Raw genomic sequence first — 26,746 nt, 5'->3', positions numbered from 1 at the left:
CCTACCATGTGCCTGGCATCATTGTGAATGCTGGGGACACAGTGGCAGACCAGACGGGAAAGGTCTCTGCTCTCAAGGAGTTTACTCTCCAGCCAAAGTAGACAGAGAATAATCTAGTTAACACATAAATAAGATGACTTCAGAGAGAGGGAAGAGCTATGGAGAAAACAAAGTAGGGTGATGTGATTTGGAGTGATGGGGCTGAGGGGCCACTGTGGTCAGGGAAGGACACTTTGAGACAGTGACATTGGAGACGACACTTGAATGACAAGAAGGAAACAGTTAAGGAATGATCCAGAGAAAGTGTTCCAGGCAGAGGGAACAGCAGGGGCAATGGCTCGGAGGTGGGAATGAGCTTGCTGTATTTGAGTCACATGGGCTTAGGCCTCCAGGGAAAGGAAGTCCGAGAGGCGGGAGGGTCAGGTCGGGTAGGGTAGGGGGTGAGAGTTTTATGTCTGTGCATAGGGAAAGGTGCTCAACACAAAAGTCACGGAGGAGTGGGGAAAGCACCAGAACAGCCACCTGATCTCCTGTAGCAGGAGTCTCCTCAGGTCAAACCTGCATCCACTGGCCATGAGAGCTGATAGGAGGCTCATCCCTGCACCAGCAGTGGTCATCATCTCAGGGCATTATAATTTCACCTGGTTTTATTTTCCTCTTCGTATTTACTTATACAAATAATGGTTTGCAATGCACATATCATCGTTTTCAAAGACCACGTGGCCATTACTTATTGAGGAATTTCCAGGCCAGCCCCTGTACCCGGTGTCTGTAAGTTTCTAGTACAGGGTCACCAGGCTCCACAGGGGACTTCCCTAGGGACTCTGCCCCAGGTAGAGCTGTCTCTACCATTGTCCCCGCTGATTCAGCTTTGGCCTCCAGGGGCACCTGTGAGCAGGACCGTGCTGGGGTGGGGTGACTGTCCCACAGGCTGGGCCAGGAGTCCTTCCTTCCTTCCTGACTCCCTTCTCCTAAGGGGCAAGTGGGAGGGACGTCTGTGCCTTTCCCAGATCATGGGAATGAGCTGCTCCCCCGGGGACTCTTTCAGGCCTGGCCCCGTGACAAACTGCAATGTGTGGTTTATTTGAGTTCCTACCTCTGGGATAACTGTTCTGATAAAGATTTGGAGGGCCTCGTGGTGGGGAGAGTCCTAGCCAGCAGGCATCCGGCAATACCCTCCAGCCATCAGACGATGATCTTGGGGCTGAGGATCTCCAAACTGACCCCTGTCCTTCCCCAGCCAAGCCCAAGAAGTACAGCATTGGTCTTTGGTGCCACCGTGTGGGAAGTGTCCACACTGCAGTTATAGGCTTCACAAAATATCACCCAACTCCAGGGGGTGCTCCCTTATCCCAAATCGTGTTTCTGTGAATGGATAGTCACGGAGTGTGCAGTGCACAACCTGTTCAGCCCTATGTAGTGGCCCTGCTCACATTCAGACCTGGTTGTAGATCATGGTCACTGGGAACCCCACCACCACCATTAAAACCTGCTCTACCTTCTGAAGTCTCTTGGGAAGTGCTCCCTGACCCTCCACTTCTCAGTCCTCTCCTCCTTTGACCTGTTCCAGTTGTGTTGGACACAGATGATCCTCCCCCTCTTCTGAAACTCCCTCTGGCTTCTGTGACTGCTCCTTTTGGATTTCTAGCTGCTTCTCTGGCTATCTCTTTTCATGTCCTTCGGTGGGCTCCCCAGGGTGCTGGGCCCCCTTCCTTCATCCTCGATACTTTTCTCCAGGCCATCCTGACAACTTCCAGGGCCTTGTTTCCATCCCCACAGTGATGCTTTGAGTCTCAGCCCCTCATCTCTCACTTCATTTCCCCCCTTAGGATGACCCTTCGGCACCCCAAACTCATTGTGTAAAACCGACCCCATGTCCTCTCCTCAGAAGTGCTCCCCCTCTTGAGTCCTCATGTTAGCCTGGGTGATCTTTCCCTTGACACCCCATCAGCCATCAAGTCTGCCTCATACTCCCTACCCCTGCTGCCCCACCCTTGACCAGGGTATACCTGCACCTCCTTTCTGGCTTCGTAGCATACTCAGTTTCACCTGGCCTGGTCCAGTCTCCACAGGGCAGCTGGATGGCCTCTGCATATTGGACCCTGTCCCTTCTCACTTCCCTACTTCCCCTTCATCTCTGGCCAGTTCTTCCCCAGGAGGTCTTCACTCCATTAAGAGTGAACTTCTTTGTTCCCTCCCTGAACATACCCTGCTTTCCTACACTTCCACGTTTTTGCACAGGCTGTTTATGCATCTTTTTCCTCTTTCCTTCACCTGGCGAACTCCTGTACACCCTTTAGGTCTCAGCTCAGACACCACTTCCTCTGGGATACCTTCCCTGGACCCCAGGCTAGTAAGGAAACTTTTTTCACTCTTACAATGCCCTATGCTTTTGCCATCACACCCTTTGTCTGCTTCCCCTTCCGAAAGGGCCACCTGCTCCTGTCCAGGGCCCCACACACCAAGGCTTAGTCACCCTGTGCCTGATCACTCAGACTCAGAGGTCCTAGATCGCAAAAGTTATTCAGTGCAGAGAGGGGAGGGCCATGCCCAAGGGTCACCACAGTGAACTAGTAGCCAGGCTGGGATGGGACCCAAGACTCTTACCTTCCCCTCCAGGGCTCCCCTGCTCCCCTAGATGCCATTGTGAGCTGAGCCAGGATCCTTAAGGGCCTGTAGGACCTTGACCGGCAGAGAGTTGGTAGGCTCCTGGCCTTGGGGGAAGGCAGCCATCAGCCTGGGCTCTTGAGAGCCCAGGGTGCTGGTAGAGGCTGTCCCAGAAAAGGGATTGGTGTGCAGTTGACCCCAGGCCAGCACATCTTATGAAAGGATTTAATGAGATTCCTTTCTCCCACAGAGCTGTGCAGCGGGAGTATGGCCTAGATATCATGCAGGGAGGGTCCAAATTCCTGAAGGGTAGCAGTGGCAGCTGTCAGGGTCCCAGGGTTAATTATCTCCAACGTCACACAGAAGAGAATGTGCTGAGGTGGGACCTCCCCCATCCAACCTCAGCTTCTCAGGGCACAGACCTCTCCAGGACTCCTCCTGCTCCTCACCAGATGAAGTCCGAAGATCAGCTAGCTGGGTATTCCTTTAGGCCTCAGCTCCCTCACCCTATTCCAGCCCCGAGGGACTCCTGGCACTTTCCTGAGACTGCTTTGTGGGGTCCCACCTCTGGGCCTTTGCTCTTACTATGCCCTCTGCCTGCTCCATGGCTGGGCCCAGCTCATTTTCTCAGGGAGCTCAGTAAACACTGGTGAATTGAATTGATCTGTAAATAAACAAAAAGTGCCAAACAGACTGCCTGGCACTTAGGAGATGCACCTCCTCAAATTTTCTAAGCAAACAAATAACCCAAAATGGGAGAAGAGAAAGGACCCATCCAGTCTTTTTCTTGGACCTCTGTTCCCAAAATTGCTCTCCTTTCCCTTCTTCCAAATAGCCCTGCTCTCTCTGTTCCAGGTCTCTGCCTGAAATTTAGCCTGTCCTTATTTGTGTCTGGACAATCCTAACCTAGGTGTCAAGAAGCCTTCTTGGATTCACACAGTGGCCTCACACCCACAAACCTTCTTCCTTGTCACTTAGCACAAGTGTGATGACTTGCTCAATGGCTGTGAGCTCTGTAGGCCAGGGACCATATGCCTACACTATTCCATGCCCAGTGCCCACCACAGGAACTCGATGGGTGCTCAGTAAATATCTGTTGGATTTTGAACAACTGCTGACCTTGGAACACTGGGAAATTTTCTTGCTGTCTGAAGCTGGCAGGATAATTTGCTGAGTCGGTGCCATCTCAGTCGGTTATTCCAAATTGTCCAAAGGCACAGGCTCTCACTGGAGCTCTGTCTGGTTCCTTGCTATTTCTCTAGTCTGTCTCACTGTTGTTTTTCTCCTCGAGTTCCCACAAGAGCCTAGAGGCTTGACAATTTCACACTAAAGATGAACACTTTCCCCAAGATTCCTCCTTGCTTATTTCCTGGAATCTGCTTTCCATCTCTCTTGGCTTATAAAGCCAGTGACTCATTTACTGAGCCAGGAGTCTCTTCTCCACGGGTTTTCTTGCAGGAAACGTGACAGGAGCAGGTGACATCATGTCTCACCCCTATCTTCTCTCAGCCCTGGCTTTTCTTACCTAAAACCCCAGATTTGTTGTATCATGAGAGGCAGTGAAATTGCTGGTTTTCCCTCTGACATAGGCAGCCCTCATTAAACCAGGACCCTTGGACCACCAGGGGCTCACCCCAGGGTGTCTGCAACACTGCGAAGATCCCCAATCTCCAGACTCCACAAGGACACAAAATCTTCTTTTTTTCCTGGCTAAGCTTCCATATAATGACAACCTCCACCTCTCCCTGGAAATCCAGAAAACTATAGGAATATTTCTAACGCACTTTCAATATCTCAAGCCTTCTCATTCTTCCTAGCCATGAGAAATTACACACGTACATACTTTCTTTTTTCTTTTTTTTGAGGAAGACTAGCCCTGAGCTAACATCCACTGCCAATCCTCCTCTTTTTGCTAAGGAAGACTGGCCCTGAGCTAACATCCATGCCCATCTTCCTCTACTTTATATGTGGGATGCCTGCCACAGCATGGCTTGCCAAGCAGTGCATCGGTCCGTACCCGGGATCTGAACAAGTGAACCCTGGGCCACCGAAGTGGAATGACGCACATACTTTCTAATTTGCAATAATTTTTAAAACTTTCAAATGCAAGTTATAGAGTCTGCAGCCTGCAGATATGCAGCCTTTATAGTAGCTGTCCTTGGTATGAATTTTTCACATCGAATGGGAGGGGAATTGTGTAGACATCACCCATACTCAGCCAGATGACCTGAGTGTGTGAGCATGTGTGGCTGGGTGAACTCTGAGAGAATCTGTGGCAGCTGGTGGGGGGGACAGCTTTTAGGGACTGCTGATACAACTGGACAAATGGGGGTAATATCTGAATGAAGGTGTGCAACATTTTAGTGGGTATTTAAAAGGCTACGTGTGGGGGTTGGCCCCGTGGCCGAGTGGTTAAGTTTGTGCGCTCCACTTTGGCAGCCCGAGGTTTTGCTGGATTGGATCCTGGGTGCGGACATGGCACTGCTCATCAGGCCATGTGGAGGCAGCATCCCACATAGCACAACCAGAGGCACTCACAACTAGAATATACAACTATATACTGGATATATACTGGATCTGGGGAGAAGAAAAAAAAAAGATTGGCAACAGTTGTTAGCTCAGATGTCAATTTTAAAAAAAAAACAATAAAAATAAAAATAAATAAAATAAATAAAAAGCTAGGTGTGTATTGTGTTAAGTTCCTGAGGGATGCCACAGGCACTGCTTGAATTAAAAATTCTTTGCAAATGGGTCAGCGAAACAAAGGAGAAGGATTGCTTGTAGATAGTGAATTAACCAGGCTTAAGTGATTTGAAAAACAATTCTGGAAGAGTCCAATAATTCTTATCACCGTCACCATCATCAATAACATACAGTGGCAATAGCCATAATACTTGAGGACTTAATATGTACCAGACACAACTGTACACACACACACACACACACACACTTGAGTATTATGGCACAAGCAAGTCAAGGCAGTCTATAGCCTGTGGCTCCTCTACTCTGCCCTGGTCTTGGAACCTTTTACCCAGGACATATTCTGTGGGATTCAGTGCAAAATAAAAATGCAACCTCCTTGTTCAAACTATTATGAATTTCAAGACGGCAACAGCAGAGCAATAAACAACCACGGGACACTTTTGAACGGGAGCCCTGTGTGACTACATAGCTCTCAGGCCTGTGAAGCAGGCCCTGCTTTCACCTCTAAACCACTAGGTGCCTTGCTCAGACTTTTGTCCATTGAGAAGACCTCCCCCCACAGCTGGGGGTGTAGTGCAAGAGCAGGTCATTTTCAGTTTGTCTCCTTCACACCAAGACAACACATCCTTATACCAAATTTGGGCTTTCCCCTCACTCTGTTAGTTTGCTAGGCACCCCACATAATGCATGGGTGTGAGCTGAGTGAGAAGCATCAGTGAAATGGTGTTAGGTGACATTGGTGTTTGAACCACCTGTTTATATAGATTACTTGTACTATTTGGACCTGCCCAAGCTTGATCTGGGATATACCACATCTAAATAAGGATGGATTTGCTGTTTGGCCTGGCCAACCTAATGATTTTGTGGATTTGCCAGTACCCAGGTCATGATGGGTAGTTCTAGCCACATGGTCACTTGATAACCCAAGATCATGAACTCAGTCAATGCCAAGGTCAGGAATTACCCTTCTAACGTTGTATAGTTTTTTAATATAGATGGCCTGGCCTTAACCAGACCTGAAGGTCTTCCCTGTTACATTCCTGTTGGGACTTGCCCAAGGATCCCACATCTTTCTCTATGATGGCATCTGCCTGATCATTTGGCTCAAGTGCCAGGACTGCTCATACTGCAGCCTGGACCTGCAGGAAAGTTCATTCTTGTGCTAGAAATAACAAAAGTAGAAATCTTCCATGTCACCTGATAAATTGATAAGAACAGCCAAAATGTATTCCTCCTCCAAAACCAAAACAAGAACAAAGGCAAAAAATGGGAAAACAGAAAGCAAATAGTAAAATCATAGAACTAAATCAACCATATCAATAATCTGTACAATAATTAGATGTAAATGTACTAAAATGCCAAGGAAAGGGCAGAGAGTCTCAAGTGAATAAAAAAGCAAGAGTCAACTATATGCTGTCTACACTAACACTCACTTTAAGTATAAAGACATAAATAAGATGAAAGTAAACGGATAGATAAACATATACCAAGCTAACAAGGGGCATAATAAAGCTGCATTGGCTACATTAATATCAGATAAGGTAGACTTCAAGAGAAAGGGCGTTACCCAAGCTAAAGAGGGAAATCCAAGCGGATAAGAGGACCCGTTCATTGGGAAGTCATAATAATCACACATGTGTATGTATCTAATAACAGAGCTTCAAAAGAGTTGAAGGAAAAAACCGACAAAAAGGAAAGAACTAAACTAATCCATAACAATCACTGAAGATTTTTACACCCCATGCCCACCAGTGGATGGTATAGCTGGACTAAATGGTAAAGAAATATATAGAAGATCCGAAGAGCATTATCAACTCCCCTGACGGTAACTAACATTTATAGACACTAAATGCAACAGCTGCAGCACTCACATTCATTTCCAGCAAGCGTGGTACGTTCACCACGATAGACCATATGCTCACCCTTCAAACAACGTTAATAAAACTTAAAGAAGGTACAGAGTATGTTCTCTGACCACAATGGAAAGAAATTGAAATAAACAACACTGAGATAGAAAAATCTCAAGTATTTGGAAATGATACAACACATGTGTAAAGAATCCAGAGGTCAAAGAGATATTGCAAAGGAAATTAGAGAACATTCTGAATGGAATGATAATAAAAACTAAATATATCAAAACTTGTGGGATATACGAAAGCAGTGGTTAGAGGAAGATTTATAGCTTAAAACACATATTGTAGAAAAGAAAAACGTACAGTGGGGATTACATTCAACATTCTCATGGCCTTGTGGTTACAGTGCAGAGTATGAGCATTGCAGGCCAAGGGACTCCTGGTTTCCCTGTCTACAGGCTCTCTACTCCCCCTTCCATGTGGTAGGCCAAATATCTTATAAAACACAAATCTGATTGTGTCCCTTCTCTGCTCTAGACCCTCCCATGGCTCCCCATTGCTTCAAGGTGAAATTCAAAATGGACCTTGGCAAGGTTGCTCCCGCTCACCTTTATCTCTCATACTACTACGCCCTGTTTGCCACTGTGCTTCATCCAGCTTCCTGAACTGTCCCCTTGAAATCATGAGTTTTTCTCTCTTTTTTGCCCTAGAACTAGGGTTACCAGATAAAATGCAGGACTCCCAGTTAAACTTGAATTTCAGATAAATAATGAACAACTTTTTAGTATAAGTATGTCCTCAACATTGCATGGGACATACGTATATACTAAAAGAGTATTCACTGTTTATCTGAAGTTCAAATTTAACTGGTGTTAAATTTTTTTTCTAAAGATTTTATTTTTCCTTTTTCTCCCAAAGCCCCTCGGTACACAGTTGTGTATTTTTAGTTGTGGGTCTTTCTAGTTGTGGCAAGAGGGATGCTTCCTCAGCGTGGCCTGATGAGCGGTGCCATGTCCACGCCCAGGATTTGAACCGGTGAAACTCTGGGCCGCCGCAGCAGAACGCGTGAACTTAATCACTTGGCCACGGGGCCGGCCCCAGGTGTTAAATTTTTATTTTTTATTTGCCAAATCTGGCAGTCTTCCCCAGAACTAGCACATGGTGTTCCATCTGCCCTTTCCCTGCTTTTTTGCATGGCTAACTCCTTTTCCGGAGTCAGGTCTCAGCTTAGAAATAATCTCCCCTAGGCGTTCTCCCTCCCCCTTCCTCACACTGAGGCTACAGCCCTCTCATTAGTGTGCCAGAGTTGTGACCACCAGGCAGGCTGGGTCTATCTCATTCACTGCTAACTCCTCAGCCCCTGGTATAGTGTCTAGCACTTGGTGGCCACTCAATAAATACTTGTTGAAGGAATGAGTGCTAACCTAGGTCCTCACTCAGGGATAAAGAGCTGGCCCACTTCCTGCCTTGTAAGCCTGGGGCCCCCACTTTGGGGGACAGGGGATGCATCAGTTATCATCACTGCAAACAAACTACTGCAAAAGTTACTAACTTAAAACAAGAGTAATCATGTAGTTTGCTCACAAATCTGCAAAATGGGCAAAGCTCAGCAAGGACAGCTTGTCTCTGCCCCACGCAGCATCAGCTTGGATTGGAGGATCCACTTCCAGGATGACTCACTCACATGCTTTCAAGTTGGTGTTGGATGCTGCTTCTCTCCACATGTGCCTCTCCACAGGGTGGCTTGGGCTTCCTCACAGCATGGCAGCTGGGTTCCAAGAGCAAGTATCTCAAAAGAGGACATGGCAGATGCTAGTCTTTTAAGGCCTGGATCTGGAAACTGGTACAGTGTCACTTCCACAATATTCTATTGGTTAAGCAGTTGCAGAGTCCATATTCAAGGAGACAGGACATAGACTCCATCACTTTTTTTTTTTTTTTGAGGAAGATTAGCCCTGAGTTAACATCTGCTGCCAATCCTCTTCTTTTTGCTGAGGAAGACTGGCCCTGAGCTAACATCCATGCGCATCTTCCTCTACTTTATATGTTGGACGCCTACCACAGCATGGCTTGCCAAGCGGTGCCATGTCTTCACCCAGGATCCGAACTGGTGAACCCCCGGCCGCTGAAGCCAAACATGCACACTTAACGGCTGCGCCACCAGGCCGGCCCCATGACCCCATCTCTTAACGGGACAAGCGCTAAAGAATTTTCTGATTATGTTTTAAAGCCACCACAGGGGAATATACTCACCACAAAGAAACTGACACAGTCCATCATCTGTACCCAGACTGTTGGATGACAGTCCATAGGATGCCTTTCTCTCCACAGGTCAGTGGGTAGCATGGGACCAGTATGTTCACGGCAGCTTTGGGGTGGATAAGGCAGGAGAGGGTGGGGGAAGGGGGGGGAAGGAGAAACAGACAGACAGACACAGAAGGAGAGACACAGAGAGAGAGAGAGAGACGGAGAGAGAGAGACAAAGAGAGAGGTGTGAGGAGGAGATATGAGTCTTTCCTTGAAGGATGAAGCACCCAAGCAACTCAACCAATGTAGGCACTTATGACAATCCCATCTGAAAGGAGGCTGCACAACTGGCACCTGTCATAGGTCCTTTGGGATGCTGTAAACAGAAATTCTGAAATTGAATTATTTTCCTTTGGTTTTGAAATTTTTTTTTTAAGATTTTATTTTTCCCTTTTCTCCCCAAAGCCCCCCGGTACATAGTTGTGTACTTTCAGTTGTGGGTTCTTCTAGTCGTGGCATGTGGAACACCACCTCAGCATGGCCCAATGAGTGGTGCCATGTCCGTGCCCAGGATCCAAACTGGTGAAACTTCAGGCGCCAGTTTTGAAAATTTTTAAATCTAAGCTGACGGAATAGTAAAATGAACAACCCACACATCTGTCACCTAGTTTCACCAATGGTTAACATTTTGCCATATTTGCATCTGTCCAGTGTGTTTAGTATATTTATGATGTGATGCAACCATCATTATTATTTAATCCTGAAGCATTTTTTCAGACATTGTTGCTTGTTGCAAGTGAAGGGGTATGGTGCTCCTGACATCTAGTGGCAGAGGCGAGAAATGCGGCAAAAATCCCAGGAGAATTATCTGGCCCTGCTCCCCACCCCCAATGTCAACAGTATTAATACTCAGCTCTACACAATTACAGCACCATCATCCCATCTAATGAAATCAACAGTAATTCAGCAGTATCGTCCTCACTTGTCTTAAGAATGTCTTTTTAGCATTTTTATTTTAGCTCAGGAGGCAAGATTCACATCTTGCATTTGCTTGTTAGGTCTTTTTAGTTTCTTTTAATATAGAAGAGTATTCTCTGCTCCACATTCAGCCTTTTTGTTTGTTTTTTGTGTCACTGGTTTTTTTTTTACTAGCTCAGGCCAATTTTATAGCACCATATTCTGGATTTATCTAATTGCTTCCTCAAAATTAGTTTTTTTTAATACAGTAATACCAACTCTTTTTCATTTTAATTTTTTAATAAAATTTTTCCTTCTTCTCTCCAAAGCCTCCTGGTACATAGTTGCATATTTTAGTTGTGGGTCCTTCTAGTTGTGGCACATGGGATGCCACCTCAGCATGGCCTGATGAGCGGTGCTATGTCCGCGCCCAGGATCCCAACCAGCGAAACCCTGGGCTGCCAAAGCAGAGTGCACAAACTTAACCACTCGGCCACGGGGCCAGCCCCAAGATTAGATTTATGTTAAACATTTTTGTCAAGAATCCTACATTGGTGATAACTGCATCACATTGGGAGGCCCATAATATGAGGCTGCTGTGCTATTTATGATGTTGAAATGGAATGATAATGTAGTTCAGAAGACAGAAGTAAGGTACAGTCTCCCATGCTCTACCCACCCAAGGGTGGCGTCTAGGTAGCTGCCCTAGATGGCTTACCCTTTCTGAAAAGTAGGGGTAGCCTGGGGAGGATGACTCTCACCCAATGGGGAATCCTCCAGCTCTCCTCCCTTCTCTTTGCTGCCCCACCTTCCAGGGTCAAGGGGAAGGCCCCAAGAGCTGAGGGTTCCCTTTGGCAACTTCAGGGAGTAGGCTCTAGCCCAGGTTGGCTGGGAGGACTTCTGGGACTTCTTCAGCTATTGCTTTGTTCCTAGGAAGAAGAAAACTGGAGGATAGAAGTGGGCCGAGTCCCTCAATCCTGGAACCAGGAAGCTGCAGGTGTGGGCCAGTGGGGGCTAGGAAACCGCAGGGCCCATGAGCATTCCTGTCATGAACTACTGTGCAAAAGCTGTACTGGAGGTCACTCCCTACCCTCCTCTTTTCAGGAAGCTCCCTCCACCTTTAGGAACCTCCTTTAAGTACCACCTCCTCCAGGAAACCTACCAGTATTGCAGGAAAAAGGACATCTTCCTGCCTGTTCTCACATTACTTTAGGCGAGGACAGAAATTCTATCCCATTATGTTGGAAGTGGGAACCTGACAACCTGCATAATGCTTTTTTGAGCCAACATTGAAACAGCATATAAAAATTCAGTTTTCAGGGCTGGCCCTGTGGCCAAGTGGTTAAGTTTGTGCATTCCGCTTCAGCAGCCTAGGGTTTCACCTGTTTGGATCCTGGGCGTGGACATGGCACTGCTTGTCAAGCCATGCTGAGGCAGCGTCCCACATGCCACAGCTAGAAGGACCCACAACTAAAAATATACAACTATATACCGGGGGACTTTGGGGAGAAAAAGGAAAAATAAGATCTTAAAAAAAACCCGACAACTCAGTTTTCCGGTTTTTCTTGAAAAATCTGAAGCTCTGCCAACAGTGGGCCTACATCTCTGCTTGGTGTGATGGCCTCCCCTTTCAGACCACGCATGCATTCCACATCTCCCCAGTACTGAGTCCAAGTATGGCTTTTAGTCTTGCTCCTGCACCACTGCCAATGGTGAAATGGAGAACTAATTTTCTGTACCTGTGTCTCCAAAAAAAGTGTGACAATAAAACAGAGGTCAAAGGGCCATGTGCTTTAGGGAAAATAGGAGAAAGCATATTTCTTTGTGGAACTGAAGAACATTCCTGTGTTCTTCTAATGTGATCAAAGGGGTTTGTGTTAAAAAAAAATATATAGTCACAAGTGTCATTGGGTCTTAGCATTGTGGTTGGGGGAGTTGGTGGAGTGACAGACTCCTCGGTTTGACTCTTGGCTACACCACTTACAAGCTATGTGACCTGAGACAAGACTGTGACAATACCCAGATGTCTCTGCAGTTTAAACCCTCTTTCAGCTCCTCAAATACAGCCCTACTGCTATCCTAGCAACAAAACACCTTGAACCCATGACTTTCAAGGGTCTGCTGAGGAAGAATAAGACCCCACACTCAAAATCATTTTTTCTGGGCTGGAAACTTTCCCAAATTCAACACCTGCCCAAGCCAAAACCCAAACCTGGCTCCCAAGGCAGATTTTTGGCCCTGACGTTGGCAGAGGGTGCTGGCCCATGTTACCCATTCTACCCCCAAGGCCACGGCAGGGGCAAGGCGTCTGGAGGTCAGGACTTTTGTGAAAGTCACAGGCTGACCTTGGGGATGCTCAGGGCCTGTAAGGGCTCAGCTAAGGTCAAGGGAGGACCATTAGGCCCTGCCCAAATCAGAGAAACTTACCATGAGTTCTCCAGCCACAGCCTTCAGCAGTAGATGCTAGCAGGATTTCCAAAATGAAAACCAGAGAATTCTAGGACAAAGGTGACTCTCTCCTGTAGGATGGGAACAAAGAAGCAGGAGGCCTCAGAGGCTACAGGAAGACAGTTTGGGTTCACAAAGGAAACAAGCCTCAGAATGAAACATTTACCACAAAAAGTGTGGACATGAGATGTAAGGAAACTAAAGATATCGGCTGGAAATGCGTTTAGCTGCAAGAAAGAGAAAATCTAACAGTAGCTTAAAAAAATATTTGTTTCATGTTCTTTGGGGTTTTTTTTTTTTTTGAGGAAGTTTGGCCCTGAGCTAACATCTGTTGCCAGTCTTCCTTTTTTTTTCCTCCCCAAAGCCCCAGTACATAGTTGTATATCCTATTTATAAGTCATTCTAGTTCTTTTACGTGGGATGCCGCCACAGCACACACCATGGCCTGATGAGCAGTGTGTAGGTCCGCGCCCAGGAGCCGAACTGGTGAACCCCAGGCCGCAGAAGTGAAGCGCACAAACTTAACCACTTGGCCACAGGGCCAGCCCTGTGTTTCATGTTTGTCTCATGCAATAAGCTGTCAGGAGGTTGGCAGACCGTGGTTGGTGCTCCTGCTTTACAACACCTTGAAGGCACTGTCTACATTTCTTGTCTGCCATCTTTAGCAAGTTAGTCCATCCTCAAGGCTGCTGCCTCATGGTCATAAGTTGGCTACTACAGCTCTAAGCATTATATTCACATTCCAGGCAGGAAGTTGAAGGGAAAAGAAGAAAAGGAGGTACCTCTGCCAGGGAAGCAACTTTCCCAGAAGCCATTAGCATAAGTCTCATGGGTCACAATGTATCCCAGGGATACCACAAACTCTTAGGGAATCTGAGGAAGTTAGTCTGTTTAACTAGGCCCTGCCCCAAACAAAAGTGGGCTTCCTTTTGGAGGAAGAAGGAATGGGTATTAGGAAGGCAACCAGCTGTGTCTGCCATACCAAGTCCTTATAAAATCAAGAGGCATTGTATCAAACCTCATCTGAAACCAGCCCTACCTCTGGATTTTTCAGTTATATAGCCAATAAATTATTTTTATAATTTAAGACAGTTTGCATCAAGCTTTCTGTTAATTACAACAGATGTCATCTCACTGGTACTGTCTGGGTTTTTTTCCCCTTACTATTTTTACTTTGCACTTTTAAAAAACAACAACCAGTACTATTCTGCTTTTCTTCACATTTGTATGGATTTTAGGAAATTATTGCCTTTTCCCCTGGTGAAATAACCTACAAACAAAAAAAAAGAAGTAGCACCACAATGCAAAATCTGCAAATCCCAGGGCTCTTCATGGAGACAGTTTATGCAGGGCCTACAGGGGCAAAATTGGGAAGTGGCCAGTGGGGCATCTGGGGAACAAGCACACTGTGAACTCCTCCTCCCATTCTGGGCTGGGGCTTGGTGCCTGGGTGACAGCTGTGCCCCAGAGGGACTGGTTTAAGTGGAAAGGTTATCCTTTCTACCCAATTCTCCCAGATGACCACTCCCCCACAGGACTCAACCTCTTCCCAGTTCCCATACCTCCACCCCATAAGGCCTTCTTTGCTGCTAGAGGCACAGAGGGTGGGAAGGAGTAAAAGCAGAAAGGAGTGAGTCCAGCAGGAGCCACTGTAGCTCTCTCCGCTTTCTTGAGCTAACCCTGGGCTCACTTGAACCTGTCGAGTTAGGCACCAACTCACTCCCGTGCCAAGCACCCCAGGCAGCATCTTCCTGCTTATGTCCAGAGTTCCTGCAGCCTCTGTTTTTACCCACACAGAACTTGAGTAGCAGGGGTGAACAGGTTGGAGAGCTCCCGGGTCTCTACCAGAAAGAGCAATTTCTAGGTTAAGACTCATTTCCAGGGGCCGGCCCCGTGGCCGAGTGGTTAAGTTCACGTGCTCCACTTTGGCAGCCCAGGGTTTTGTGGGTTCGGATCCTGGGTGTGGACCTAGCACCGCTCATCAAGCCATGCTGAACTAGAAGGACCTACAACTAGAATATACAACTATGTACTGGGGGGCTTTAGGGAGAAGAAGAAAAAAAAAAAGATTGGCAACAGATGTTAGCTCAGTGCCAATCTTTAAAAAAAAAAAAGACTCATTTCCAGGTAGTCCAGTGATTCCTGCTGGGAAACATCTGTGTTCCTGGGGTTCTAGCTGAGCCGCTGAACATCCTCAGGGAATAGGGTTTCTCCTTCTATGGAGATGGATTAGGGACAGTGCAGAGGACACCCGGGTGCTCCCTCCCTAGCCCAACAGTGCCAAGCCTCTGTGGAGGGTTGCTGGGGACACAAATTGTACTTCCCCAGAAAGCCTGTTATATTCAGGGGTCCTCTCATCACCTAGAATGGGACAAACTCCTCACCACTTTGTGTGTGGGATTCCTGTGAGTATGGGGGCTGATGCCCTGTTTTGAACATGTTGAAGGTGAGGGCTCACCCTAAGGCAGAAGTTGGGGTGCTGCAACACCCCCAGAAACAGAAGATTTCACACAGAAAAGTGGGATCTGGCAGGTGGGAGGAAAGACTGGTTACCTCTCCAGGTGTCTGGGGATTTGGATATTCTGGGTTGTGGATGTCTTCAGAAGGGGCTGGGGGAGGAGTATAGGATGGCCTTTGCCACCTTGGAGGGGCCCATGTGTCCAGACTGCAAGCACATCTCATGAGTCAGATTGGCTGGGCCTTTTTGTCTTTGTCATCCCTGGGCCTTTAGTGAAGCTTCATCTGAGCTCTTCAGCCACAGCTCAGCTGTTCTGGGGACCTCAATAAAGGGCACACTTCCAGCATTGAAGGGGAGGTCTGTGGAGGGAGGGGAAGAGAGAGTTACAGCAAGGCCTGAGTGGAAGGGGTGTCTCTGGGCCTGAGCCCCCTTACAGTCTGGGGAAGAGGTGTTCCATCCACCAGCTGGCCATGCACTTCACCCCAAACCCTGGCTTGACTCTATGCTACACTCTCATTGGCAATAGGCAAGCCCACGAAGCTTGGCTGACCCCAGAATCAGGAGTTTCATGTCACCATGGCCTCTGACCTACCCTTATAGTCTAGATGCCTTGGCATAGTGCTGGTCATGTAGCATGCACTCAATAAATAGTTCCTGAATGAATGGGAGAATGGCAAGCACTGGCATTCATGCAACAAATATGACTCTCCCATCTAGAAGCTCCTGATCACACTGAGACCCCTACAGCTGAGGGCTCAAGACACCAGCCTGAAATAACCCCGATCCATCCTGCTCCCCTCCTCAGATGACTGAGAGGGACCACGCCTCTCCAGGCAACCAGGGCACTTTCTGCCTTTTGGAAGTCCTACCCATGAGCCATAGGGGCAGGGACACTGCCCTAGGTGGGGATTTGGGTTTCAGAATGAAGCTGGACTGGAAGAGCCAGTTAGTGCTTGTGGCTCTGCTGCCCCCTGCTGGAAAAATCAGGAACAGCACCCTTGGGGGTGAGGACACGCATTTCCACTGTTGCCAAAAAGCATTGTCCTGGGAACATCATGCCAGCTTCTGACCAGTAAAATCATCCATACAACATCTGTACTCCTCAGCAGATTACACAGGCTCCTGAGGGGGCTTTATAGTCTACTAGATGTAGGCAACTGTGTTCATCTGGAGGAAGGAGAAACATAAGGATTGACAAACCCAAGGAAAATGGAAAATGATAGGATGACAGGAACTTAATTGTAACAAAATTTGATAAATCAAGCCAAAGATTGGTTATTTGCAAAAACTTATAAAATTTGATAAACCAATGGAAAGTTCTCTTTAGATATAGGTATATAGAGAGGGAGGTGTAACAAGAAACCCACAGGCCATGTTTCAGGCCAATTCAGTAGTGGTGGGAGGGGGGCTGAGGGACACGGCACTGGAGGGCAGAAGGAGGAAGGGGTGGGGCATAAACAAATGTTGATTTCTTCCTCTGGACTCCACTTGGGTTTATGGGTGGCATGAGTGCTGCTGGGCTCCTGTGGCTATGGTCTGAGCCAGTGCACACTCACAGTTGTACAATGTGAAGGTGGCTACAGATATTTGCTGACCAACTCACTGACTGAATCAACTCTAGGGACAGCTGACTCCTGGATCCCAGGTGAGCGAAAAGAGTCTACTGACTGTTTACCAGGCTGGGGTCCTTCAGGCAGGAACTAGGGTTGGAGCAGAGCCTGTGCCAGGGTTAAGCTGTATAACTAGGCAGCTTGGGAAACCGTGTGACACTTATGGGTCCAGGGAACTTACACTGTCCCCTGCCTGGCATCTGCCTAACTCCGATTCAAGCTTCATGACTGAGTAAATGTTTCCTCCCCCGGGAAGCCTTCCCTAGCCAACTTCCTGTCCCCTCCCTCAGCTGGGGCAGGTGCCCATCCTGGTCCTACATGCTCCCGGGGCATTCTTCTATCAAAATACTTATCCCACTGCATTTTAAAAATTTTATTTTGTTTTTAATTTTTATTATGTAAAATTTAGAACATATACAGAAGTAGCTGGAATAGCATAATGAAGCTCATGTACTCATCACCTAGTTTCAACAATTACCAACTCATGAACAATTTTGTTTCATCTATATCACCTCCTGCTATTCCCCCTATCTCGGATTATTTTGAAGCAAATACCAGACTTCATATCATTTTATCAGTAAATATTTCATTATGTTTCTCTAAAAGATGAGTGCTCTTTGTTTTTTAAAAAAAGCATAGCCACAATACCATTATCACAACTAAAAAAGTTAACAAGCATTCCTTAATGCCATCAAATACCCAATGCTTATATTTCTCTGATCATCCTGTTGTGCGTGTGTGGTTTTTTGTTTTTTTTGGTGAGGAATATTGGCCCAGAGCTAACATCTGTGCCAATCTTGCTCTACTTTATATGTGGGACTACCACAGCATGGCTTGGTGAGAGGTGTGTAGGTCTGCGCCCGGGATCTGAACCTGCGAACCACACACCGCAGAAGCGGAACTCATGAACTTAACCATTACGTGACCAAGTCAGCCCCATCCAACTGTGTTTTGATGGTTGGTTTTCTTGACTGTCTCCCCCACTGGACCTGACCAGGGACTGTGAGTGCCTCAGCCTTTGTTTATCACTGTTCATGGGGCTCATACACCTTTGTGCAAACACCCAGGTGAAGACAGCCACTGCTCTAAAGGTGAGCAAAGACACTGAGTGCCTGGGTGGGAGGAAGCCCCCATCAACAGAATATGAAGAGCTGTCCTTAGCATGGGTGCTGACCAGGCCCACTCAGGTGCCCAGAGCCCCCACTTTAACTCACCTAGGGCACTTTCCCAAAATCTACATGCAGTTCCTGCTCCACACCACCATCTCTTCAGCCAGAATCTCCAAGGATGGGGCCAGGGCACGATGATTTGGGGAACATTTGATATATTGCCCTTCCTGAGCCCCAAGTGGCCCAGCCATGATGGGGGAACACCTCAGTGCCTGACACCATCACCCTGCACCACTCTGAGAAGAGAAAGCCGTGCGGTAGACCATTGGGCCCAGCTATAGCCTCTGGGAGAGAAAGGTCAATGTCAACTGCCAGAAAGGCCTTGATACTAGGTCTGCTTTGTGACAGAGTCACCAAAACAGCCAGTACCATTCTTGGGGGAGAAATGAGGACTGGCTCCTTGCTGGATTATTCAGGGACCACCTCTTCAAAGAGGCTTTCCCTGACTCCCCTGACTCCTCCCATCCCCTCTTCCCCGGGCAGTAGGATGTAACCCTCCGAGCTCTTAGGATTGTTACTGAGCCAACTACTAGTGAGCCCAAGGCCAGCCTGATCCAAGAACAGACATGAGTGCCTATCTGTGGAAGAAGCTGCCACAGGCCCACCTTGTGCAGAGCACCTCCTCCCCACACAATTGTTGGTGCTGACACCAGGCCAAAGGCTGCCAGGTGACAACCCATGGTTTCCATTTGCTGCTGGGAGGACTTCTTCAGGCCTCCTCATAGTCAGAATAGCCTCTGTGAACTTGGGCCACAAACCCATCAGCCTCTTCATCTTCTTCCCACCACCTTGGGACAGCCCAGTTTGTACATTGAGGCCTTGAAGCTGATTCAGCCTACATCTCTTTCCCCAGTGGGCAAGTGTGTGATAAATAGCCCTCCTGAGGGGTGAGGGAAGGCAGGGGCAGGTGGGATCCTGTGTGTCCTACCATCTCCACAGAAGGGTAGTCCTTACCCTGGCCTCGTGCTGATGAGACTAGGCGTGGGCAGAGGCCTAACAACACAGGGCGGAAGGGAGCAGCCATTAGCACTAATGAGGCAGGCGGCCTGAAAGCTTTTTACTTTGAAGCTGCTCGCCCACCCAGAGAACAGTCTGTTCTGCCTCCTTGGCTTCCAGGAACCCCAGGCAGAGAGGGGTTTAGGGGCAGGAGGAGGGGTGGGGGTCTTGGAGAAGCCTGGATGGAGGAGGGGGAGGGGAGGCAGGGCTGAGGATGGAGGCAGGAGGGCCTAGTTTTGGCTAGGTGGGCTTCTCCCCTTCCCTTTTCTCCCCCAAAATCCCAGGGTCTAGGTCTGCATGCCACCCCCACCCCACTCTGGCCACTGGCCCATCACCCCCTTCAATGCCCCTGACCCAAGTTCCTGGAAGCAAAGCAAACAACATGCCACGTGGGGTCTGAGTGAGCATCTCCGGGGCCACAAATTAAATTAAGCTCTCAGGGCCGCCAGCCTTGTTATTGCTAATAGCTCCAGCTTGCCCACCTCCCAGAAACTCCCCACCCTGAAGAAATTTGGGGACTCTGGGGACCCCATCTTGTTCCCAAATTTTGATTGGCTCCTGGAGACCTCACCCAAAATTGGAGATGGGCACCCTCTTGTACAGCACCCAAAAGCCCAAGTTACATGGAGAGAGGCCTAAACTGTACCCCACCCTCTGGGGCCCCTCATGCTCTGGCTGCAGGGAACAGTCACGTGTGTGCCCTTTATTAGACCCTGCCATATAAGCCAAGGGCATGGGGTGGCCAAGAACTCTCGAGGCAAGGATCCAGCAAGCAGAGGTAAGTCCTCAGGTTGGGCAGAGACTCTTACTCTCTGGGGGGGCCTCTCACTGGGGTAGGGCACCTAAAGGCTGCTCCAAGGATGAGGAGGGACTAAATGGTGGGTCTTCCTGCTGAGCCAGGCCATGCTGACCGCAGTGCTGCTGAGCTGTGCCCTGCTGCTGACACTGCCTGCCATGCAGGGTGCCCAGATGGGCTTGGTCCCCCTGGAGGGCATCAGGACTGACCAGGCCCTGATCCCAGAGCTGCCAGGTCAGTGTGGGCATGGGTGGGGCTGGGTGGGGTTCAGACACCCTCTGGCCATAAACTATACTGCCTGGTACGAGTCCTCCTTCCCCCTTCCCAATCCCAGGCCCGCGAGGTGGGTGTTTTGTGCATGGGGGGGTTCTGCCCTCACATCATCTGTCCCAGGCCTGGGCATCCGGCCCCTACTGAAGAAGACAACTGCTGAACAGGCAGAAGAGGCTCTGAAGCAGGAGGCCAAGGCCTTGGCAGAGGTAACTGCTCAGGGAAAGGAGCCAGGCCACAGGCCTTGGGAGGGGGCATTAGGCATCATCCTCTCTCTCCACTTCATGACCCCCTCACCTACTGCAACACTGCAAACCATCTCTCCTCATGCTCTACTACCATCCTGCCTGCACTCAGGCAGGTGAGGTCCTGCCTTCCGAGGCCCATGCCTACGTTCCTGCTCCCCCACTCCTGTAGGTACTAGACTTGGAAGGCCGCGAGCAGCGCTCCCCGCGTCGCTGTGTACGTCTGCATGAGTCCTGTCTGGGACACCAGGTACCGTGCTGTGACCCATGCGCCACGTGCTACTGCCGTTTCTTCAACGCCTTCTGCTACTGCCGCAAGCTGGGTACTGCCATGAACCCTTGCAGCCGCACCTAGCTGGCCGACGTCGGGGTCGGGGCTGGGACAGGGACAGGGGGCGCGAATAAAGGATGGGACCAACCTCAAGGCTGTGGCGTTATTTTGAACGTGGCCGTCGGAGGGCGGGGTTGGGGGGAGGTCACAGCAGGGGTAGGGTGCCACCAACCCAAGAAAACACACAAACACCCCTATCCCAGGGCCTGGGCTACCCCATCATCTGAGTTACTTACATGCATGCTCTTAGGGCGCCAGGCGCCATTGGGGGAAGCAGAGGAACGCGCGGCACTCCAGCCGTCGAGAATCTTGTCCAATTAACGCGGGCAAGTGGAGGGCGCAGCGCGGCACAGGGGCTGTAACTCCTGGCTGGCGATCAAGCATTAGGCTCCAGGACCTGCTTGCAGCTAACTCGACGTGTGACACCCCCCCCACCCCTCCACCCCCCGCGCCCCGTAAAAGCCCGCCCCTCACTGGTTCTCAGTTCCCCTCGGGAGAAGGCTGACTCAACAGTCTGGAATATTTCCAAGCAGGAGCAGCACGGCCCACTCCCATCTTTACTCCCTCGGTCCCCACAGTGCCAGGTGCACCAGGACCGGGAAAACTAGAGAGAGGGCCCAATGGAGCCCCAGCTGCCACGGGCGCCACCACGCGGCTGGCCTACGACACTCCAAGCCGCTCAAGTTAGGACGCCGGGGGCGCTCCTCCCCTCAGCGCGCAGGCGCCAGACGGCTGCCCTCAGGCCACACCTGTGCTTCCGCAAGGAACCACCCGGAAACCCGGAGCTGCTCAGAGCCCCGCCCCGTTGTGGTCACGTGAGGCGCTTGAGCGTCACCTGACGTGCTTGACAACCCGCTGCGGGCGCCGCGTCAGCTGATCTGGGAGCCGTACTGCGTGCCGGCCGGTCGGGGTTCTCTGGTCCCGCCGCAGCCATGTCGTTCTTCCCGGAGCTTTACTTCAACGTGGACAATGGCTACCTGGAGGGACTGGTGCGCGGCCTGAAGGCCGGGGTGCTCAGCCAGGCGGACTACCTCAACCTGGTGCAGTGCGAGACGCTCGAGGGTGAGCCGCGGGACCGGGCCGCCAGGCCTTGAAAGGCCGGCTCGAAGGCTGGCCCGGGCCTAAGGGTTCCGAGGTCTGGGCGTGGAAGCCGGAGGCAGGGGTTCTCGAAGGACCTAAGAATTCGAGGAGCCGGGCCTGAGCTCAAGGCCTCGCTAGGAATCAGGGGCTGATGGAGGGCGCGCTGGAAGGGGATCTACCTCCAGCTGCAGCTCGGAGCGGGGCCCAGACGCAAATAAGGCTGTAAGAACCGCGGTGGTTCGCCTCTGCTGGGGCCGCCTTTTCCCCCGTTATGCCCGCCGTGTAGTTTGGAAGGGAGAGTTCCTCGGGAGTGGTTAGTCGGTGTGAGATGTGCCCGTATAAGTCTCTTTACCCTAACGCAGCTAGAGAGCTGTCCTATGGCAGCGCTTAGGGGAAGAGGGAAGCTAAGCGGAAAAGTCTCCACTTCCCCCTAACACGTACATCAGGGCCTTTGGGATCATTGTGTCTTCGCGCTGGGCGGCGGAGTGAGCCTTCCTGGGAAATTGCTGAGCCAGCTTAGTGAGAGTTTCCTCCCATCGCCTGACCCGTGGCTGAGCAGAGGCAGTGTTTGGGAGAGTAAGGGGTAGCCCTAAAAGTCTGGAAGTTCATACACACGTATTTGGCCAGTAAGTTCCACCCCCTCAGCGAGAAGGATGCCTGTTGGGACAGAGCTTCTTAGCGCAAGAATGGTGAGAAGCTGAGTTCCCCTTTCTTCTCAGCACACACAACTTCAAAGTGGGATTGACTTCCTGAGACACAACTGCATCAGATTTACTGAATTAGAGATGTCCCTGATTCCAGTCTTTGCCTCTTCCCCCTCTCCCAGGTGGTATCGAAGGGCACAGTGGCTAGAATGAGTTTGCTTCCCTGACCCCCAAGTGATACCCCTGAGCTAGCCTCATCGTTGGTAGCTGGAGGGGGAAGATGGCCAGATGATTCACCCCGTGGAGAAAATTTTCCTCATCAGAAACTTACTGAGGTTAAAAATGAGCTCAATGAAAAAATCAGTTATTGTTTACCTTGCAAACTAGACTAGTAAAGTGAAAATAAATGCCTTTAAATTTTAAAGCTTACTGAAGTTAAAATACGCTTGTGGACTTTATGATTTTGACATAAGCGTGGAAAGAAAGTTGTTCACCTCCCTTATGAGAGTGGAGGTGGGGAAGGAGAGGAGAGCACTTTAGGATGCTGAGTTGTAGGAGCCTGCCAGCAACCTGATTGTCCTCATTGTGGGAAAAGGAGGAAAAACAGGGAGGCTGCCTGGGGCAGGACTTCACACACAGTTGGCACTTAATGTGTTTTGTGGACTGACTGGGACTGGTGGAAGATCTTAATTTGCTTAAATCTGAAGGTGAACTCTTGATTACCAACTGGCATTTGGTAAATTTGTTTTTATTCTAGGCTTTCTTCACGCCTGCTGCTGTCTACCCCCCACCCCCACCTCCTGTAGAGCTTCTGGGGGCACAGGGTTTCCATCTTCCCGACAGACCTTCCATCCTCCTCCATAAACATGTTAGGCCATTCTTCCTACAGCGTTGCTGAGCACATGCCCCCCTTGTGGATCGTTATCCAGACCTTTAGTGTGGCATTCAGGGATTCCATTGCTCTTTCACACATACTCTTTTCCCTGACACAAGCCATCGCCCCAGCTCTTGATATACATAGTGCCGCGGGCTTTGGAGTTAGACAAATCTGAGTTTGACTCCCAACCCTGTCAATTACTGGACTACCGGAAACAAGTTATTTAACACCTCTAGGCCTTGTGTTCTTCATCTGGTATATTAACAGCACCATCTCATAAAGTTGTGAGATGTCAACAAGTTTATTATGTGTAAAACACTTAGCCCAGTACAAAGCACAGAGTAAGTGCTAGGTAAGTGTTAGCTCTTGTTTTCAGTATTATTTGCACCTGCTGTTCCCTCTGCTTCCTTCTCATCCCCATAAAGCTCAATGATTCCCACCCTTCAAGGCCCAGCCCCGCCCCCCCACCCCATCTTAGAACCTCTTTGTGGCCGTGCTAGGCTAGAATGTTGTTCCCTCCGTCCAATTACAGCTCCTGTGATGTTTGTGTTTCTTTCCTAGAAGTTTCTTGACATCGAATTTGGGATTCTTGGGACCCCGTATGCTGGAGATGCTCAGGACTTTTAGGGGCTGGGGATAACCAGGAAGAAGCAGGAAGGAATGACCAGAAACCCCAGTTGTCCTCTACAGAAAGGCCTTCTTTTCTTCTCAAAGTGATACCAGAGGCCTGGCCTCCAGGCCTTTGTTGCTGGTTGTTCTTACCTCCCCATCTCTAGGGGAAGAGAGAAGAGGGAACCGGGAGAGAGAGGTGGGAAGGGGAGACCAAGGAAGCCTGTGTTCCCTAATGAGATCTGTAGGTGTGTCCTGAAGTGATGAGGTTTTCAGATAACATGTTTCAGGTGTTGGAAAGTTCCCAGAAGGCTCAGGACATTGGGCAGAGGGTGTTTATTTGTTCTGCAAGATAGGACAAGTATAGACCCTTGACCACACCCTAGCCTTCCTCCCTGGATTCCACTCCAGCAGGGCATCTGCTACTGACTCTTCTGTTAGAACTCAGCCTCTTAGGGGCCGGCCCAGTGGTGCAGCAGTTAAGTGCACTGCACTTTCTGCTTCGCTGGCCTGGGGTTCACTGGTTCAGATCCTGGGTGCGGACATGGCACTGCTTGACAAGCCGTGCTATGGCAGGTGTCCCATGAATTAAGCAGAGGAAGATGGGCATGGATGTGAGCTCAGGGCCAGTTTTCCTCAGCAAAAAGAGGAGGATTGGCAGTGGATGTTAGCTTAGGGCTAATCTTCCTAAAAAAAAAAAAAAGAAGAAGAAGAAACAACAGTAATTTGTTAATTTCATCAAATATCCATTTAGTGTTCAGATGTCTCTGATTGTCTCAAATGTTTTTTTGATATGGTTTGCTTTAATTAGGATCCAAATATGATCCATACGTTTCAATTGGTTGATGCTATCTCAAGTCTTTTCAATATATAGGTTCTCTGTCCCTGTTATTTTTCCTTTTATTTATTGGAGAAGCTGGGTTATTTCATTTATGCATTTTCCCTCCATTTCAGTTTTGCTGATTACATTCCTATTATATATAGTTTCATGTGTTCCTCTGTCCCTTGTTTTTCCTGTAACTTGCTAGTTAGAACTAGAGGCCTAATTAGATTCTGGTTTCATTTTTTTTTTTTTTTTTAAGATTGGCACCTGAGCTAACAACTGTTGCCCATCTATTTTATTTTACTTTTTTTCAGATTTTTTTTTTCCTTTTTCTCCCCAAAGCCCCCCGGTACATAGTTGTATATTCTTCGTTGTGGGTCCTTCTAGTTGTGGCATGTGGGATGCTACCTCAGCGTGGTTTGATGAGCAGTGCCATGTCCGCGCCCAGGATTCGAACCAACGAAACACTGGGCCGCCTGCAGCGGAGCGTGTGAACTTAACGGGGCCAGCCCCTGATTTTTTTTTTTAAAGAATATTTAGTAGGTAGTGTTTGTGCTTCCATTGGGAGGCACGTGATATCTAGTTGTTTCTCTTTTTGTAACATAAGGAATCATTGACATTTATTGCCTAGAACTGTTATTTCATTAGGGGTTGAAAAATGGTGATATTCTAATTCCATGTTTCCTTCTACAGTTGCTAGTTTTTAATACTTCTATGCATGAAAACTTCCAGTAATCAACTACCTGGTTACCCTGAAATACAGTTTGTATAGGAGAGGCAGGATAAATGCTTGATTCTTTCCCATATTTACTTATCAGCTCTCAAAATAATGAGTTGGTTCTCCAACATCCTCCAAAGATGACTAATGAGGTTTGTTTGTTCTTCTTTTTGTTTATTATCATATTGGACTTATGGATTTTAATATGTTTATTGTGCTTCAATCTTTTAACTTTATTGATACTCAAATTTTCCCTTGGCTAGTGGGAGCTTATTCAATAGGCTGCGAAGTCTTTTTGACACAATCCTGTAGCCTTTGAGAGCTTCCTTATTTCTGAGATAACAATATGTTCTAATCTTATCTTGTGCGTTTCCTGACCCAGACCTAGAGTCTTCATTTCTCTTAGGAGACCTGATTTTCTAATTGGAAAATGATATTTAGAGACCATAATGTGAGTTCAGGGGGTTCTCATTGCTACTGGGTTGCTCAGTGTTTCTAGGATTTTCCTATGAATTCTTACTCAGAAACTTGGAAAATATACAAAAGCATATGGCTTGCTGGATTATGCAGCTGCAACTCTGCTCATGGGTACCAGATGCCAGTTTCCTGATTTAGAGTGGAGGCTCTACCTGACACTTGAGCCAGTCAGGGCATCACCTTCCTGTTGTAAAGAAATATAATTAACATTCAGGAGGAGGAGAGCCAGTGAGTTAGATGCTCAGGGAACATGGTCAAAGAGCTCACATATATGATATGCTGGTTGTCTTCCAGAACACTTTATTTCTCTCTGTCCTGAGTTGCTTGTTTTTTATTCATTACAACATCATCTTCTGCATTTCAACATTATTTCACAAGAGACAGTCTCATACGGGAAGAAAAAAAAAAGACTCCAGGCTGGGCTTGGCCATTTACCCATCACATGAAACTGCAGATGCAAATGTAGATGGTGTCTTCCAGGAGTGGCAAGTCATTCAGCACTGACTGTCGTGTGGCCAAGCATATGGCTGGAAAATTAGACAGAGATCAGCTTTTGGAGGATTGCAAAAGCCATGGGAAGTGCTTTGTCCTGAGTGCAGAGGATGGGAGGGTAAAACTACTGGACTTAAGGAGCCAGCCCCGGGTTTGCAGGTTCGGATCCCAGGTGTGGGCCTAGCACTGCTCATCAAGCCATGCTGTGGCGGCATCCCATATAAAATAGAGGAAGATTGGCACAGGTGTTAGCTCAGTGACAATCTTCCTCAAGCAATAAGAGGAAGATTGGCAACAAATGTTAGCTCAGGGCCACTCTTCCTCACACACACACAC

The 26,746-nt window shown here is 48.6% G+C and overlaps 2 protein-coding genes and 1 long non-coding RNA gene across 6 annotated transcripts in view; 2 read left to right on the top strand and 1 right to left on the bottom strand.

Annotated features, from left to right (window-relative positions):
- Positions 1 to 8,200: 8,200 nt before the first annotated feature.
- LOC124250056 (uncharacterized) lies at positions 8,201 to 21,121 on the bottom strand. 4 transcript variants are annotated; one of them, XR_006891527.1, is made up of 5 exons: positions 20,927 to 21,121; positions 15,369 to 15,632; positions 12,795 to 12,886; positions 9,417 to 9,531; positions 8,201 to 9,003 (listed from the first exon to the last, which is right to left on the bottom strand). It is a non-coding gene; the product is annotated as an uncharacterized LOC124250056 (long non-coding RNA). The 4 variants fall into 4 exon arrangements; XR_006891526.1 differs by having other exon boundaries at positions 8,201 to 8,996; XR_006891529.1 differs by having other exon boundaries at positions 8,201 to 8,952.
- On the top strand, positions 19,952 to 20,714 carry AGRP (agouti related neuropeptide). Its single transcript, XM_046681770.1, has 3 exons — positions 19,952 to 20,078; positions 20,238 to 20,323; positions 20,532 to 20,714. The coding sequence occupies exons 1-3, from the start codon at positions 19,952 to 19,954 to the stop codon at positions 20,712 to 20,714; spliced, it is 396 nt and encodes a 131-aa protein (XP_046537726.1).
- A 432-nt stretch (positions 21,122 to 21,553) lies between the features above and the next one.
- Positions 21,554 to 26,746, top strand: part of ATP6V0D1 (ATPase H+ transporting V0 subunit d1) — a 36,249-nt gene continuing 31,056 nt past the window's right edge. The window contains exon 1 of the mRNA XM_046681768.1: positions 21,554 to 21,752. Coding sequence (XP_046537724.1) covers positions 21,623 to 21,752 — 130 coding nt within the window. The 5' untranslated portion in view covers positions 21,554 to 21,622. The remainder of the gene's footprint in view (positions 21,753 to 26,746) is intronic.

The sequence above is a fragment of the Equus quagga genome, chromosome 13 (genome assembly GCF_021613505.1).
Source record: "Equus quagga isolate Etosha38 chromosome 13, UCLA_HA_Equagga_1.0, whole genome shotgun sequence".
NCBI classification, from domain to species: Eukaryota; Metazoa; Chordata; class Mammalia; order Perissodactyla; family Equidae; genus Equus; species Equus quagga.
Note: the sequence above shows the minus strand (reverse complement) of the source record. Positions and strands in the feature narration are given on the sequence as shown.

Excerpts from the sequence above, each read along its gene's own strand:
- AGRP (XM_046681770.1), top strand. The coding sequence starts at position 19,952 with ATGCTGACCGCAGTGCTGCTGAGCTGTGCCCTGCTGCTGACACTGCCT. Across the intron at positions 20,079-20,237 it reads CCTGATCCCAGAGCTGCCAG|GCCTGGGCATCCGGCCCCTA; the intron begins GTCAGTGTGGGC and ends CATCTGTCCCAG. Across the intron at positions 20,324-20,531 it reads AGGCCAAGGCCTTGGCAGAG|GTACTAGACTTGGAAGGCCG; the intron begins GTAACTGCTCAG and ends CCACTCCTGTAG.